This window comes from Rhipicephalus microplus, chromosome 6 (genome assembly GCF_043290135.1).
Source record: "Rhipicephalus microplus isolate Deutch F79 chromosome 6, USDA_Rmic, whole genome shotgun sequence".
Taxonomy (NCBI): domain Eukaryota; kingdom Metazoa; phylum Arthropoda; class Arachnida; order Ixodida; family Ixodidae; genus Rhipicephalus; species Rhipicephalus microplus.
Window position 1 is genome coordinate 92,236,892 of NC_134705.1, and position 16,312 is coordinate 92,253,203.

At 42.4% G+C, this 16,312-nt stretch overlaps 2 protein-coding genes across 4 annotated transcripts in view; one reads left to right on the plus strand and one right to left on the minus strand.

Annotated features, from left to right (window-relative positions):
• The window catches only part of alph (protein phosphatase alphabet), a 46,476-nt gene extending 42,330 nt beyond the window's left edge, over positions 1-4,146 (plus strand). For 2 of the 3 annotated variants that reach the window (XM_075866194.1, XM_075866196.1), the window contains one exon: positions 2,590-2,734. In XM_075866194.1, the coding sequence (XP_075722309.1) occupies positions 2,590-2,646 (57 nt within the window). In that variant the 3' untranslated portion in view covers positions 2,647-2,734. Of the gene's footprint in view, positions 1-2,589; positions 2,735-2,758 lie in introns of those variants that run through there. The other variant, XM_075866195.1, reaches the window with a different exon arrangement.
• A 1,471-nt stretch (positions 4,147-5,617) lies between these two features.
• On the minus strand, positions 5,618-15,844 carry LOC119167478 (mitochondrial genome maintenance exonuclease 1-like). The gene is made up of 4 exons (XM_037418959.2): positions 15,039-15,844; positions 12,776-12,992; positions 11,848-11,980; positions 5,618-6,038 (listed from the first exon to the last, which is right to left on the minus strand). Exons 1-4 carry the CDS (start codon positions 15,802-15,804, stop codon positions 5,883-5,885), a joined length of 1,272 nt encoding a protein of 423 aa, XP_037274856.2. The 5' UTR covers positions 15,805-15,844; the 3' UTR covers positions 5,618-5,882.
• Positions 15,845-16,312: the final 468 nt, after the last annotated feature.

Sequence of the window (16,312 nt, forward strand, 5' to 3'; positions counted from 1 at the left end):
ACAACACATGCGGCGTGATGAGAAAAAAAAAAGGTGAAGAAAACTGTGGCGTCTGTTTAGGTTTTCTAGATCGTTATGTAACAGATGCACACATGGTGCTTTTTGAGTTTGTGGTGCCACCGCACACTTAAAGACCCAGAGCGTTCCGCGTTTTTCCCGCTTCAAAACACCGTCTCACATGCGTCCACACTAGCGAACAGCTTGCAATGGTAGACGAAGAAAGCGCTTAACAGCGCGAACCACAGGAGGGGATGGAAGAGACGAGAACAGAGCGCTGAATTAGAACTTGCAATGGAACCGCCACAGCCTTATGAGAGCAAACGTCTTCGCCTTGGTTCATTGCGCTCATGCAGCTGATGCCATCGCTGCAGATACACGCATACACGGACACAGAGGCTTGTTTACATCGTAGCCAACTGCGCCAGTGCCCAGACGCCACTGAGGTGGAGAGTCAAGACATCTTACGACAGCCTTCCGTGCTCCTGTCCTCGTTGAAATGACAGATGCCTTAAATAAAGTACCATTAATAGCGTTTTTTCATGAATGCAGGTCAAATTGAGAATGCCAATTGCCATCTTCAAAGTGGCCTGTGGGGTGGAAAGTATACATTTGTTTCGACTGTGACGGCGAATGTGTTCCTCGGACTCATTCAATTGCTTAAGTCATTCAATTCTAATTTGTTTTTTTTTTAATTTATTTACAAATACCTTACAGGCATCGCAGAGGCATTGTTAAGGGGGCTCATTATGAGGTAACAACAATTTAGAATGACATTAAAAGCAAAGTTGGTACACAGAAATATGAACGATGTAAAATAACATAGAGAACAAACAATGGCAAGTATGGCAAAATAATTTTAGTACAAAACTAATCCATTTTCTAGTCTATTGATTTCTAGTCAGATAATTTTGTTTTTAGTCAAATAATTTCTAATTATATATAGCTATGTATATAATATATATATAGCTATGTAGCAGCCACATCATGTCATTAGATGCAAATGTCATTGCATTTTAATGACATTAAAATGTCTAGTGTGACAGGGGTATAATAATTGTGGTTTTTGCACATAAAAATGCAGTTGAAATTATTCGAAGATAAAGCCCTACACAAAAACCATCAGCTCAAACATCAACATTTTATTCCTCTTGCAAAAGAAAGCCGTTCGAACGATTTCAAATGCTCCATTTGATGCACCCACTGATCCTATTTTTGACCAGTTAGATATCATGCCAGTAAAGGCAGTGTACAATACAATTTCGAAGAAATGGATTTCAGTGGAAAGTAAAATAGCATAGGTTTTCTAGGGCATCCGTCACGGCTAACTTTAAATTCAAGCACGTTCAGTACACATCACAAAGAAACCTGGTATGTACCACATGGTCGAACAAATTATGTAAAACAAATGCTGCATCATGTCTTACTATGTTTACTTAACTCTCTTTATTAATCCTCATATTTCCTCTCTGAAAGGCTGTGGATGTGCCGATCGTGCAGCTTATTGTTTTCAATGAACATGCATTTTATGTTTGAAGTAAACGGTGACGTGTGCTCGAACTTCTGTATGTTCATCAGAGAATACTTATTTTGCTTGAATGTTTATTATGCATATTCTTTGTTTATTATGCATATTTGTTTATTATGTTTAAAGTGTGTAGCAATCCTTTTAAAACTTGATATATGGATCAGTCAGTTTCAATATTTCAGAAGAAAGTGTCTTTCTTTTTTCAATTATCTCTATTTTAATGTTTCTTTTTTAATTTTTCCTAAAGGCTGCAGAAACGAATTTCTTTGGATTGAATTATGTTCAGTCATGTCTTAAGTTCACTTTAGTCCAAATCTGTGCACATGAAATACCTGGGTACTTTTTTTTCTTGCTGTTTGAGCATAATTTTTCTCTTCGTCTCATTACACTTTTGAAGAGTGTGAACAATGCAAACAAAGCCTTGCGTGAATATCACTTTCGTTCGAAACGAAGCCACAGTTGAATGTTAATTAGTATAAAATTATTTCGAAGTGAGCTCGAATAGTACCAGGATTTGATTAAAGATAAGGCTGCAAGTTTTAAGCAGTAAAATATGTATTGTTCTAAAATTTGCCATACTGAGGCCACACACTTTGAATATTTCATTAGAATGAATTCGCGTTCATATAATATACACTTAACTTTGAAGTCTGGCTTTGAAACAGACCAGATTTCCTCTGATCGGGTGGCCTCATGGCAAAGCATTTCCATGCTACAGTGAAACCACCTCTTCAAGCTAGTTATGTGCAGTAAAATAGTACCCTTTGTTATTTTCGTATTCTTTAAAATTTCATATATGTTGAATTCGTGTCGAAGAGCATTCGAATGCTAAAATATTCTTTTATTCGAAGTGCTCGCACAGGGTTACTACTAAAGACTGGCAGTGTGGCATAAAAAAAAAAAAAAAGCAGTTGCTGTAACTTGTGGAGTGGCCTTTAAACTTTTGGCGCAGGCTGTGCAATATCATTATTAAAGGTCCCTATACTTGCAAGTCTATCAAAACTATAGAGTAATATTCGGCCATAGCTAGTGAAACTGCGCTGCCCTATTCTTCACACATGCAGGTACAGGATGGAAGTGTGGATATCTGCCGAATGTCTGGATGTGTGCCCAGGCTGTGAAATAATTCGTCCGTTTCTCTGTTCCCCCAGTTCGCGGACTTCATTTTCTTTTCACACCATTTAAGCAATAAAGGTCCGGCTTACAGGCTTTTCATTCTTTTCGATTTGACAGGTAAAGAGCCACTCGCACGATTGTGAACAAGCAGAGGAAGCGGCGAGCCACTGAGTGGGAACGGATGCTTTCGTCGTTGGTGACACGAAACGGAGCACCGCTATGAAGCGTCCTCCATCACATCCACTTTTGTTTTTCGTTTCCCCATGAAACTGCGACCGGCGATCGCAAAGACTGCCCAGCAGCAATGGTAGCCGTACCCAAAAAACCACCAGCGAAAATGGCAAAATGGCTGCCAGCAACAAATCGAAGGAAATCGGGAACGGTGCCGGTAGATTCGATTGGCCGCAGACTCGTTGATTACCGTCTACAGCTGCGGTGGCATTCAGCTCTCGCGGAGTCGTTGAGGAAAAGGAAACGCCACCCAACTGACTGACTGGCCGGTGACGACTCGCGTAGTGTGTGCGTGTGTGTGGCAGATGTTGAAGCATCGGCTTCACCCCCCTGCCTTTTTCTTCCTTACTTTTGTGTAGTCTACTGTATTTAGGTTGTTCTTTTCCTGCTCTCCTCGATTTCCTTCTGGAGCGAAGAAACTTTAGTTCGTTTTTTCGGGAAATACAAACATGCAGACTGCACATTCACTCATTCATTCTCACACTCACTCAATCACCCCCCTTCACAAGCGACTTGTAGACTAATACAGGCGCGCACACGAGAGAACAGAGAAAAAAAAACATTATTTAAATATTGAAGAGCCAAGTTGGTTCGTCTTAGCGCTACACATCCCTCTCTTACTCCTTTTTTTCTTTTGATTTCTCTTCTAGCATTACGACGTTGTCTGTTGCCCGCTCACGCATCTCCCAACCCACTGCCTTCTTGTTTGCCCCTTAGTGTATGCCATTGTAACTTTCACATCATCCCCCCCCCCCAGTGTTGTACAATGACTGTTGTTAACAATTGCCATTACAGTGAATATAATTATTGTCATCGTCGTCGGAATCGTGAACGAGGGCCGTGGTGACTCATTTTTCCCCTACTTTCCTCAAACACTCCCTTAATAAATGTGCAGCAGAGACACTGAAGAATAGTGACGACGTGCGTGATTCTGTGTGTGTGTGTTTGTTGTGTACCAGAGTGCACTTGCTGCACGCAATTGGTAATCGAAGAGCTAACCAAACATTGGGGCCGAAACCTGTCTTTACCATTTTAGTGTGTGCGCGTTTTTTTTTCTTTTCAAAGCTTTCTTTGAGCAGTGATTTTACGCCTTCCCCACCTTTTTCCTTCGTGTCAATATTGCCCCTCTTCTTCTCCCGCCTCCTCACTCTCTTTTTTTTTCCATCTTAAGGATTTCGATGTTGTTAGGTTTTTCTCAGCGTTGACGGGTATTTCGCCACGGCTCGGCAGGAGACAAGCACATGGACAATAATAAAAGAATAAAAAACTCGAAATCGCTCCTGTCTTTGTTTACTGTGTTTCAGATGTTTGCAGAGAAAAAATTGCAGCAGAAATTCACTGGCATTATATCGGTTAGTGCATAAACCATAGGGACAACTTGTCGACGCTGTTGGTAATCTGAAAGCTTGTCAAGCATCTCAGCATGCTCGCTTGCACAAAGAAAATTGTTGAGGAAACCATTAGCATTGTGGAACAAGCATCACGCATCTGCACATTGCACGTTGGACGTTTAAAAGGCGTCCTATTCTGCCTGACGAAGCATGTGGTATAGTGGTGGCCATGGCATCGCACTTCATAGCTTGAGTCCCAGAGTCGCAACAATCATGATATCGTGACTCTGGGCCTCTGGCTCCAACTGTGATCTCACTGTTGCACTATTGTGCCATCGCTTTTGTGTATGTCAGTTTGATGTGTATAGCTGCCGTGCTGGCATTGATTGGTCGTAATTTGTGCCTGTTACTCTGGGTTTTGGGCTCCAGTGGCAACGTGTTTGTGGCAACGGTGATCCCACTGTTGCAACTGTTTCGCTTATCTTTATTTTATGTCGCAGTTGTGACATTGTGATGGTTCACTGACCAGAGTGTTATTGCGGATAGCTAGTGTAGATTTGGCGAGCTGGATGGACATTAAAACTTGTTACACGTACTATTAGCGCCAAATTAAATGTCGGCAGTGGTTCACTTGCTACAGTTCGCATGTACACTCATGTGGTTTGCCACTCGTGAGCCACATTCATTCATTCCTTTGATTGTGCAGTGCTGCCTTGTTGGGTGTGTGCACCACTCAATGGTGACAGTATGGTGTGTACCATAGACTTCCTAATGTATGGGCGACATGCTCCACTGTTCATGTTTCATTTGACACCGATAGTATAGCTTGGTAAACAGTAGGACAAATTGCCAAAAGGGGCTAGGTAGAGAAAGAGCAATGCCCTTTTCCTTCACTCTTTTGGCCACTTTGGCTGATTTATTGGCTTTTTACCACGCAGTTACAATATTATTTTATGGCAAATGTGTCATATTCCTAATAAAACGTGAAAATTGGCTAGCGGCATCAACATGAGCGATACACAAATCGTAATGTGATGACATCGTAATGAAATCTCGTAAAGTGACATCATGTTATGACGTACGTGACTGGCAGACTGATCATAGAGACAGTGCGAAAGCAGATGACGTGTACAAAGCTTGTAATGCCTTCGATCCTGGCAGCAGTACATAACCACAATACATCCAGAGAGCTTTCAGAAGGAGGGTGGGTGAAGAACAATGAATCCAATGAGAAGAAAAAGAAGATGGCTTTTGCGTTCGAGTGGTCTCGGGCAAATGCCGACTATTTTCGACAAATGTGAATAGTTGACAGCTTTTGGCTTGTATATAAAGAGCATTACAGGATGCTGTGACCTTAGTCATCTGAAGTTCCTGGTTCTGTAGGCCACATCGTGATTGATACAAAAACACAACATCAAAAAAGTGCAATACACAATTGCACATTTAATTATAAGGCCATTGTTCATTGCATAGCAAGACTAACTGTTCAGATGCACAACCACCATTTTTTTATATTTTACTGACACAAAGAAAGCTGTGTCAAAGTCCAGCGGTGGTGGTCATCCAACATAGTTCCAGGGCAAAAAGGAGAACCAAGCTAACGCATGGCTCAATCGCTTCTCCGTGGTTTGTCCATGACCGAGTAACGCAAGCACGGTAACAAGTTCTGGATTCGGCAATCACAACATCGCTGTGCTCTGGTTCAGCTGGTTCCAGTAGGTGCGTACCCTCTGCAGCCATCTTTGCCAGTGCCTCTGGCAAAGAGTGGGTCCCAGGTGATGGACCTGGCACGGACTGCCGTCCTCGTATGCGATCACAATCATCGCATCGCGAACCTGGGTTTGCAGCAGGCACAAAACAGAGCAAAAGCTTTCGCCACCAATGATCAAGGTAGATACATGATAGAAATGTGAAGCTAGAAATTCTGTTCTCACTAATTCTTTAAAATGCAGAACTGCACTGATACGTGGCAGTCAGTTTAAGTAAAGAGTGAGACAATGATATGACTCGGATTTGGTTGTACGGAATATACAAGAAATTAAAAAAAAAATGAATACAAGTTGCATATGTTGTACTTTTATGTAGAACTCTACCTGCAGAAAATTAAAATTTTATACAAAGGTGGTAACCAACATTTTACAGAAGTGGAACAATTTGAGTGTAGAAACTAAACTACATCTTTTTCTTTTATACATTTGTCAATGTCTAGAAATTGCCACTTATGAATGGCATTTACATACTAAACAGTACGGGTTTACTTAGGCTATTGATTCTAGTTACAATATGTATATGTAAATTCCATGAATTAACACATGTACATATGTTTGTTTGCTCATGCTAGATAGTCACTGGAAAAAAGTATACCAAGTGTTGTTATAAAAAAAAAAGATAACGTAATGGTACACCCTTATTTCCTGTTAATGTGTTGAAGAAAAAGTTTCAAAAATTGTTTTTTAAACCATGAGTACCCAAGTGTAGATAACTTTTATGAAAGATAAAAGATATTTTCTATCAGATGATGACAAACTCTGAAAATCGCAGTTTTCAACCAAACAAAGTCACTCGTCAACTCAATGCTATGATTACCCCATGGTCTCTCTTGTTCTACACGCACTATATTTGTGGCGGGAAATGTGCTTTCACTGAAATGTTCCTTTAAATAAAGTTTGTAATCGTTTTTAGATATGCGGACATCCTATACGTATATAACAGTTGTGTTAAGAAACACGTTTTTAAGAAATGCTCGTTGCCCTTGGCATTATTATTTCGACACCGGCTGCGGCGGTCGCATTTCTACGGAGGCGAAACGGTAGAGGCCTGTGTACTTTGTGATGTCGTTGCATGTGAAGAACACTAGGTGGTTAAAATTTACAGAGTCCCTCGTTACGGCGTTCCTCATAACCATATCATGGTTTTGGGATGTTAAACACTAGATAATATTTCTGGCATTATTATCTTTCTCAGCCAAATGTGAAAATAAACTGAATTAAATTAAATGGGGGGGCACTAATGAAACCAATCTCACAATGACAGGCATGCAACTTGTTAGGTTAGGTTTCTTTAGAACATTTCTTTAGAAATGTTATTTGACTGGTGTTGCATGAGGGTACACACATGAACTAGTAACTCCATGCCCTAACGTACAAGAGATTACTATGACATACTTCCGCTCCATACCGTATTAAATACTGAGCACTACAAGTAGCTGAATGTAGGAACAGCGCAACCTAGATAGAAGTAGTTACTGTGTAACTACGGGAGCGAAAAAACAGAGACAGAAAAGAGCGCTGACTTTCAACAAAGATTTAGTATCGGAGTGGTGTACATATATAGGCAAAAAAAGGAGAAAATGGGCATGTGTAAAAGGGTGTAGGAACAACCGCTGTGATACAATGTCTTGAGTGACGTCTTTCTCGCGCATAAGGGTCGCCACATTCAAAAAGATCTTGACTTGTCTCTTGTTGTGAAGGTCTGTGGATTTGTTGATGATTTCATTGTATTTGTTGATTGTTTGGATACTGTTTTTGAAGTTGTCCCTAGTCTTCTAGGTTTGTTTAAGAAGCACTTGTATCCTCTAAAACTTACTCGCGAACTACCGTCTGGTAATTCTATTAGGTTCTTAGACCTAACACTCTGTCTTTGGAGCAATCATTTGTGCAGGCTGTTTTCACCAAGAAGTGGTAAACCTCTTTCACCTTTTCACTCAGCTCATTCAAAATTGGCGAAAAGGAATATCGTTATTGTTTGCCTGGTAAACACTCTTAGGAGTTCATGCCCACACTCGATGCAATGCAGTTTCAAAGCACAGGTAGAGTGCCTCTTAAGCGCTGGTTACTCAAACACCCTGATTTCCGCTGTTGCGGAAAAACTTTTGAAGCAAATTAAAAATCAAGGAGGGCAATCTCAGCCTTGAAATGCATCAATTCCTATGAACTGTGTTGCAGTCCCTTATCTGCATAACGTGTCACATAGGCTGAAAAAAAATCTGTAAACGCGCTGGTGTCACTGTCATGTTTTCTGCCCCAGAAAAGCTTTCAAAGCTTTGAAAGTTGGTGAATAATCCAGCTGCAATTAGAGTAAGATGCACTGTGAAACACAGAACGCGCTTTGTACCTTGTGTTATTGATATCGTATATCTTATTCCGCTAACGTGCGGAGTGATATACGTAGGGCAAACCGGAAGGTGCCTGAATGACCGTTTAAGAGAGCACAATAATGTGCACAATGTGGTTCAAGGACACCTCAAAATCCACTGCCGAGACTGCGGCTGTGTGCCCCTCTTTGAGCGTTGCGAGGTATTAGGCAAGCACCACTCGCAGGCCACGTGTGAGATAATTGAAGCCTATCAAATAAATCAGTTTGACGGCAAATGTGTAAGTTGCCCATCGGTTGCGTTGCAAAAACAGATTGCGTATGTCGATATTTTTTAAGCTACATGTGTATTTGTTTTTAGCTTATCCAACAAGAGACAAAAGTTTTGCTGACATTGTATCGCAGTGGTTGTTCCAGCATCCTTCTACGCATGCCCATTCTTTCCTTTTTTTGCCTATATATGTATACCACTCCGATATTAATTCTGTGTTGAAAGACAGTGCTCTTTTCTGTCCTTGTTTTTTCGCATCCGTAGTTACGCAGAAACTACTACTTGGTTGCGCTGTTCCTACATTTAGTTATGTCCTACCAACTTGCCCAAGTTTCCACACTTCACTACAAGTAGGTTGAAGTACTACATTTACAGACGCTAGTAGGTTGTAGTACTAGATTGGCCGTTTATGAGATTAAAGAAAATCTGGCAAAACTTGCGTATTGATCACTGTGAGTGTTAAGACACCTAAAGAAGCCTGATCATCATAAACATCCTGAGTATTAGATGGTAAACAACACAGTCAGGCCTTGATATAACAAACATGCATAATATTAATCGATAGATATAACATGGTAAATGAAAAATTACCTTGTGGGCATGCCATGTAAAACATGTACAATTATAAAAAAAGTCACAGCTTTGCCGCAAATGTGAAGCAATGAACGCAATAGCAACAAATTGGAAGGTCACGCGCAGAATGGCAAGCAGATTGAAACGTGCCCCGTATTTCTCATGCACAAATGACGTACAAAACGTACTCACAGGTACAGATGAATGCGAATAAGCATCTCAGTTGCTACTTCACTGTGTCTCAAAAGCGCACCATTTTCACAAACGGAGACTGTGCAACGATTGCAGTGACCTTTGTGCACTGCATAACTACAACAGAATCATTGGAGTGCAAGCCCAACACCAGCCAAGAAGTACGATCCTCCCCACTGAGAGATAAGGGTGCCCTAGAGATCGACAACTCCCCTCCACTCCATGGGTCAAAGTACGCGTGAGAGGTGAGAGCTGCCACATGCTCAATACGCCATCTTGCTGATAATGCAGGAAACACGACAGTTCCCCCCCCCCTGAAATGCCCGCCAACAGAGGTAAGTGGTAGATATGAATAGCTTGCCGTTTGAACATTGAAGGAGGTGCCTCTCGGTGGCTCCATTAACGATGCGGAGATCCCACGTTCGATTCCGTGCGCTAGTCTTTTTTTCTGAATTTTTTCTTTCTTGTGTTTTTATATCTATAGATACGTATACATATACGGTGTGCGACGCTGGCGGCCAAATCCAGCCGAGGGTGTCCATATAATTGCTATCGCAATAATAACTGGATGTAGCCAAGATGGCAGAGCATCAGACACGTTTATTGAAGGTTATACGTTCGGTTGCCACCAGGAACAGGTCAATTTTTTCATCCACTTTAATTTCTTTGAATGCATGTCATGGTTACTAGACTACAGTTAAAAGCTATAACTAATGCTTTTTTTGTTTCCCTCGGGTTCATGGTCTGTTAGAGTAATTAAATTGTGTAGAACGAGGAGAGAAGCCTCTTTAATGATATATTGCCTCTTTTTTTCAAATGTCAAGTGCAATGTCCGTATGATGAGGTTTGGTTACATATGCTGTTGGTGCTCCTACATACACAATATATCCACATCGTACAGCATTGTGGCATCACCCATGAAGTGCGAGCATTAAATGGAAGTGAGAAATGTAATTTGAGCAATACAGGCAGGGAAGAAAATGTCCGTGTATGTAAGTACTCTTGGATTTACTGAACGCTTTGGCATTTAAAGCACCGTTCCGAAGTAAGTGCACAGACAAAAGACACATAAGTTACGCTAGCGTGGTTTGTACATCAATTACAGAATCTGCCTCTGGCGACCATCACCAGTAATACCTAAAGGAAAAAAAATAGCACATTGGCTTATTTTTTAATCAAGCCAACTGTATCACGTACAGTTGCTTTGTACAGAATTGGCACGGTTAGCAAAGTTGAAGCAGTTTAAATTGAGTAACTTGTTTTAACAGCGGAGCTGTGCTACCTCTACGTAATGTGGTAATCCAAGAACCATCACCGTCATGGGCAGGGGTGTGCCACCGAAGTTGGGCAGATCCCACCAGTCGCCATTTATCCACCAAAAAGGAAGTTAAAGACAGACAGCAAACGTCAATTGACTCCTTAGGGGACAGGGGGATTCGAACCCGCATACTCACGATCTGCAGGCAAGGGTCTCAACCACTCCGCTATTCACGGACGCTGACAAAACATCGCATAGACTTGTATAGTGTCATATAGCAAGGGGGCAGGAAAGGAGGATAGGAGAGAGCAGAGCATGGAACATGAAGAATGTGAAAGAAGAAGCAAGCTAGAAATAGAGAGAGTTGGAGACAGAGGATAGTAAGGAAAAGAGAGAAAGAGAAATAAATAGAGACAGAAAGCAACAGAGACACGAAAGAAAAAGGAAACCAAAAAGGATAACAAAGAAAGGCTGCCCAGGTTCGCACCTTCTTCAGGCTCGGCGCCACATCAAAGCAACGCTGCCTATGAAGCTCCACCATCCCTTTAGCATTGGGCCTACGCTAATTTTATTAATAGGTTCCAGGGTAGCACAGCAGCTAGTCAGTGCAGCTGCATCTACAAACACAGTGCGAAGAAATAGAGGCATTAGACGAAATGCAGTAAACGAAATGCTTCTGGTGTCTTGTTTCCTTTGACCCAAGTGTAAAATTTCGGGGTAAAAACTGATATTTTACTGATATTTTTACTAATAAAAACTGATATTTTTGCTCGTGTTGGTACCACCAACACGAGCAACTGATGCCATCTGCTGTAAAACTGATAGCTAGGCAAGTTGGTACGTATCCGTATTTAAGCTTTTTTTTTGCACGCACGGAAGACAACGCTCTTGTGTCTTTATCTTTCTCGTCCTTGCCTTCTGTGGGCACTAAAACAAAGTTTAAATAAAAGTTCAAACATGACGCCATTTGTCACGAGAAATGTGAAACAGCTGTAGGTCACAGCCTTTCGTGGCCACGCAACGTGACAAGTTGCAAGCCATTTTCGATAGCCATGTTGAATTTGTGCTATAAAAGGTCAGCTTATTAGCCGGGCATGCTGCATTGCATGGAATCTGAGTGAATTGTTTAACATATTTGAATGCTGAAATCTGCCTTTACTTTGACAGCAAATACTTGCACTTGCTGCACACGACTACATAGTAAAGGTAATCAAATTCAACTTTAACTTTGTAGGCAATTACGGGGAGTCTCTTTTACCTGAATTTTGTAGTTGCCATCATAATTGAGAGCACCGACATAGGCTGCCACTTGCAGTGGATTGTCATAGGTATCTGACAACCGTGGTTTTTGCTTTTTGGACGTCTTCCAGTCTATGAGCACCATCTCACCCCTGCAGCCACATCGATTGAAAGTGAAAATGCGTTAAGCATGAGCATACTGTAACAAAGCACAAAAGATGTAAAAGGTTAACAATGATAAGGCTCTCGTGACGCATTGCTCACTCCATGCTAACATGGCTCGTGCTCTAGCCTATCGAAATTCCTTTTACCCGGATAACTGGCAATCACTGAAATCTGTCAGTACAATCAAAGTGCATCTCTCGACGATCTCAAACTAGGTTTAGCGAATTATCTCTCCGCGACTAGATCATTTCTGGGCACAAAAACAACCTTGGAATGTTTTTGAAAATCGTAAGGAACCAATCAAGTTTGATTTGATGCAAGCTTTTAGTGATGAAAGGATTGTTCGACAAGCATCAAATTCTTTTGCATGCTGCTCCCATGTTTTATGCAAACTGTTTCACTGACATGCTGCAGTAGGAAGAACATTTTTTATTTACAGCTCAATGTGTGAGTTCTGCCTGCTGTTGAGCCTCCAAAGGTATAAATGTGAATATTGGTGCCATTAGATGGAACTTTCTTAGAATGAGGTGGAACTGTATTGCATTGAATACATTGAGTACATTAGAGTCGTATGCAACTTGGTTACAGCAGGCATCCAATGCAACATGTTTTACTGGTACCTGCCCAGTGAAACAAGTATATAATTTAATTTTTCGTCATTTTGAATTGGGAGTAGCGTGCCGACAGAAAAGTCAGTCCAGTTTTCACAAAAGAGACCTCAAGTGTACACTTTGCAAGATCGAGTTCCCGAGAAACGTGAGACGTCACAATGAGAGACGCACCGCCACATGGCCACACAGTCGATGATTCCTCGATACTGTAGGTAAGGGTGGCAGACGGCGCTTTCCAGGTGAGCCACCTCGCTGATTTCGGCCCAGAAGGGTTCGAGGCTTCGCCAGTGGCCCTCATTTTCGGGCCTCACCACGATTTCCTCCTTTGGCTTCCCGTTGAGGAGATCGTGGATGTTGTAATGCAGCGACTTGCCCTGGCTGAGAATTGCTGCAAACAGAGATTCGTACACCATTGAAACGACTGACTGTAGTCGGATGCAAGTTGACAAGGCACGAGAGGCTCTGTCCAAAGGAGCGAAGCACGACAGCCAATTGCCTCCTCAACTAAGAAAATGGTCCTGCTCATTGACTGTGTGGCTTATAACAACAGTCCATACTCTGTTTCACCACTGTGGTTCAGCCCTACCAAAGCTATAGGGTGTAAGAAAGCCACATGCTTGCACAGCAAGACATAGTCTTAGATATAAATGCCTTATGATTGGTAGGGTTGGCTAAAATTGGCGTTGGTATAGTGTGTGGTATTCCACATAGATACGTAATATGTTTATTTTTCTTTGCGCTTATTTATTCTTCGATAGAAACAACAAAAAAAGCACCGTGAGAAAAAAAAAAAAAAAAGCTTTACAGCGGGAGACACGAAGGAAAGCGTAAACGGAGAAGCAGTCATGCGAGAGCGATGAACAGCATCGGAGAGAAACAGCGACCATTCGCGTTCTCCATTTAATGAATTGAGCCGCCTTATTCAAGTAATGTTTTTTTCTAAATTCAAACAATTGCATCTGTTCCTATTATTTACCACTCAGTCACCGATCTGACACATGTATACCACACAAATGGCATCTAGTCAGTATCTGCAACGTTGCATCTCCAAGTTACTAAATGTTCTGAAAGAGGCAATATTGGTGGCCTGATGTAATTGCTTGTTTCAGAGTTTTAGTGTAATTTTAAGTTAATAAACCAGCCATATACACCACAACGAGTGCGTATACACAATTTGGCGAGCAGACGACATGGCGCGGATGAATACATGTGGAGGGGTGAATTGCCTTTCCTGTTGCCTGAGGGGCCCTGTAGTCTCTGAAGGGCTGACAGGAACTTCTGAAACTGAGTCTAGAGTGCTTGCTTGTTGCTGGAAGCTCATATTCAGCTGCCTTTTAAGCAATTATGCTAATGACGTTCTTCTTATAAAGTGTCGCCGTTTATAGGGGCGCACGAATACTGTTATTGAAATTCTATTAAATAGTACTGGAGGTGAATCATGTGGATTTTGAACATCGAACAGACATTTTTTGCCTGAAATGCAGAGTGACGTTCCCAGATTTCGGTATTCACAATTTCAGCACCAGAGGGACAAACTAAGTCTGCTGATGCTTTGAAAAAAATTATGGAATGACAGCTTCTTGGTAGGTTTTGGTTTGATACCTTTCCCGGATTTCAGTGCGTCAGTCCCCAACAGAATTTGTTTGTATGGGCCTCTTATGTGCCTCCCTTGATGCCACGTTAGAAAATTGTAAGAGCCCCTACACTGACAGCTCACACCTTGCCGCAGAAATTGGTCACAGCACTTGCCATGCGGTCTCATCTTTTGCGAGAAAGGGCAAGATTGCCTGTTGTGTCTTAATGGCGGGTAGGCAGGTGGCTAAGTGCCGCTTGAGAAGCTGCATGTGCATGCGTGTAGGCTTCCTTAAAGAGGCGAAATGACCCATGCCACGAGCTGTTCAATTTACTCATGAATGCATATACGTGCCACCTGAGCACATTAACCCATATACACATATACTAAATGGTTTTTATGGCATGTACTCTATCATGTCGCCTCATTTTCAAGTTTTTTGCACCAATAAATTGTTTGCAGGAAGAAATTAAATATAGGTTGTTACTTTTTCTTGGATTATGCGTTTTTTACTCATGGTCCCTTGATTAATGTAACAATAATCTGCTGCAGTATTATTATCGTTGTTAAACCTTATTAACATTGCTTAATTGTGTTTTTTTTTCGTATTTCCAACAGTATAGGTCTTGCATGTTTAAGTGGATGTATTACTTCTCCAAATAAATGGCTGCTGAATAATACCGCGCAATGCTTAAGCAGTGACCTTGACAAATTCTATCTTTAGGAGACCCCACAGCCGAGCCTTTAATTTGCACAGATCTGTCACGATTGCCGCAATAAAGGCTGTGCGAATTGGGTCCTTATGCGCGTTGATGGCCTTGCGCAGGCGACGAACAAAGTACGCACTTCATGCGCTCTTACATTCCTGGTACTTCCTGAAACCATCCTCGCCCATTTCGGCCACCATCTTCTGTTTCCACAACTCGAGTCGTAACTTGGACGGTTCGTCGATCGTGTCCCTCAGTATGGTCGTGACGCTGGGGTACTTGGGCGCCTTGCGAGGGCCCTCGTCTTGCGGCGGCGACGTTGGCACGGCGACGTGAGTGTCGTCGTCTTCGGGCACACCATCTCGGAGGAAATTGAGCAGGGGGAAGTTTAGCGTCGCCTCGAGATCGAAGCTCTTTGTCGGGATGTTCACGTCGACCTTCTGCTCGGCGTCTCCGCTCGCAGCCGCTAGCCTCGCTGCTTCTTCGTCGGTCGACGTCAGGGCGTCCAGAAGTTCGGCCTCCAACTGACTCCTGAAAAGGCGCTCGCCCGCCCTGACGACCCTCGCCGCCTCGGGTTCTTCGCACGCCAACCTAGAGACCTTCAAACGCCGAGGAGCCCGCTCGTCGAGGTAACTGAGACGCAGCCCTTTGTCGAGCTTAGTTCCTTTGGACGACCTCAGCACGGGTCCGTACAGAGAGAGGTTTTCAAAGTTGAACTTCTTGATTGCGTTCGCGGCGCTCGCGGACTTTTTGGGCGTCCGCACGTCGCCACCGTTCGATGCGGCGACGGTGCCTGACGGGTTTTTCGACGCTTTCGTGGATTTCATGCATTTGCAGGCGGTGTCGCGTAGCAGCGCCGAGTTGCGCGCGAAGGACGACTTGCAGACGACGAAGTTCGCGGCCATGGCCGCCGCCATCATGACTTGACACGTCTGAGGATTTGGATCGAATGGGATTGAAACAACACTCTCCTCAAGGACGGCACCTAATAAACACAAAAATTAATAACAATTTTATCGACTTGTGTTACCAATCTCAAAGGCTACATTTTAAAATGGTAGAACAACATTTATAAAATAATCCCATAAAACAATATTAAATTTTTTATTTATTTTATTTGTTTTCAAATTTGCGTTACTAAAGTTTGTTGTAATGTTTAGAAAAACTAAGCAATAGTTTAAATCACGACCTACTGTATTCTACTGACCTGCCCAGCGAGCGAAACGCCAGCACGCCCTTTCTGGTACTGGCACCTGCCGCTATGCGCTTTGTGGCACTACAACTTACCCCATCCGCACCGGTTGCTGGCGACCAAAACATAAGCCGCCGCGCTTTTTTTTTTTTTTTTTTTTGTCGTCTGCTTGCGCGACACTGGAAGAAAAGCAGCAATGTTTTTGCGTGCATACACTCTGGACGATTGAAAAAAAA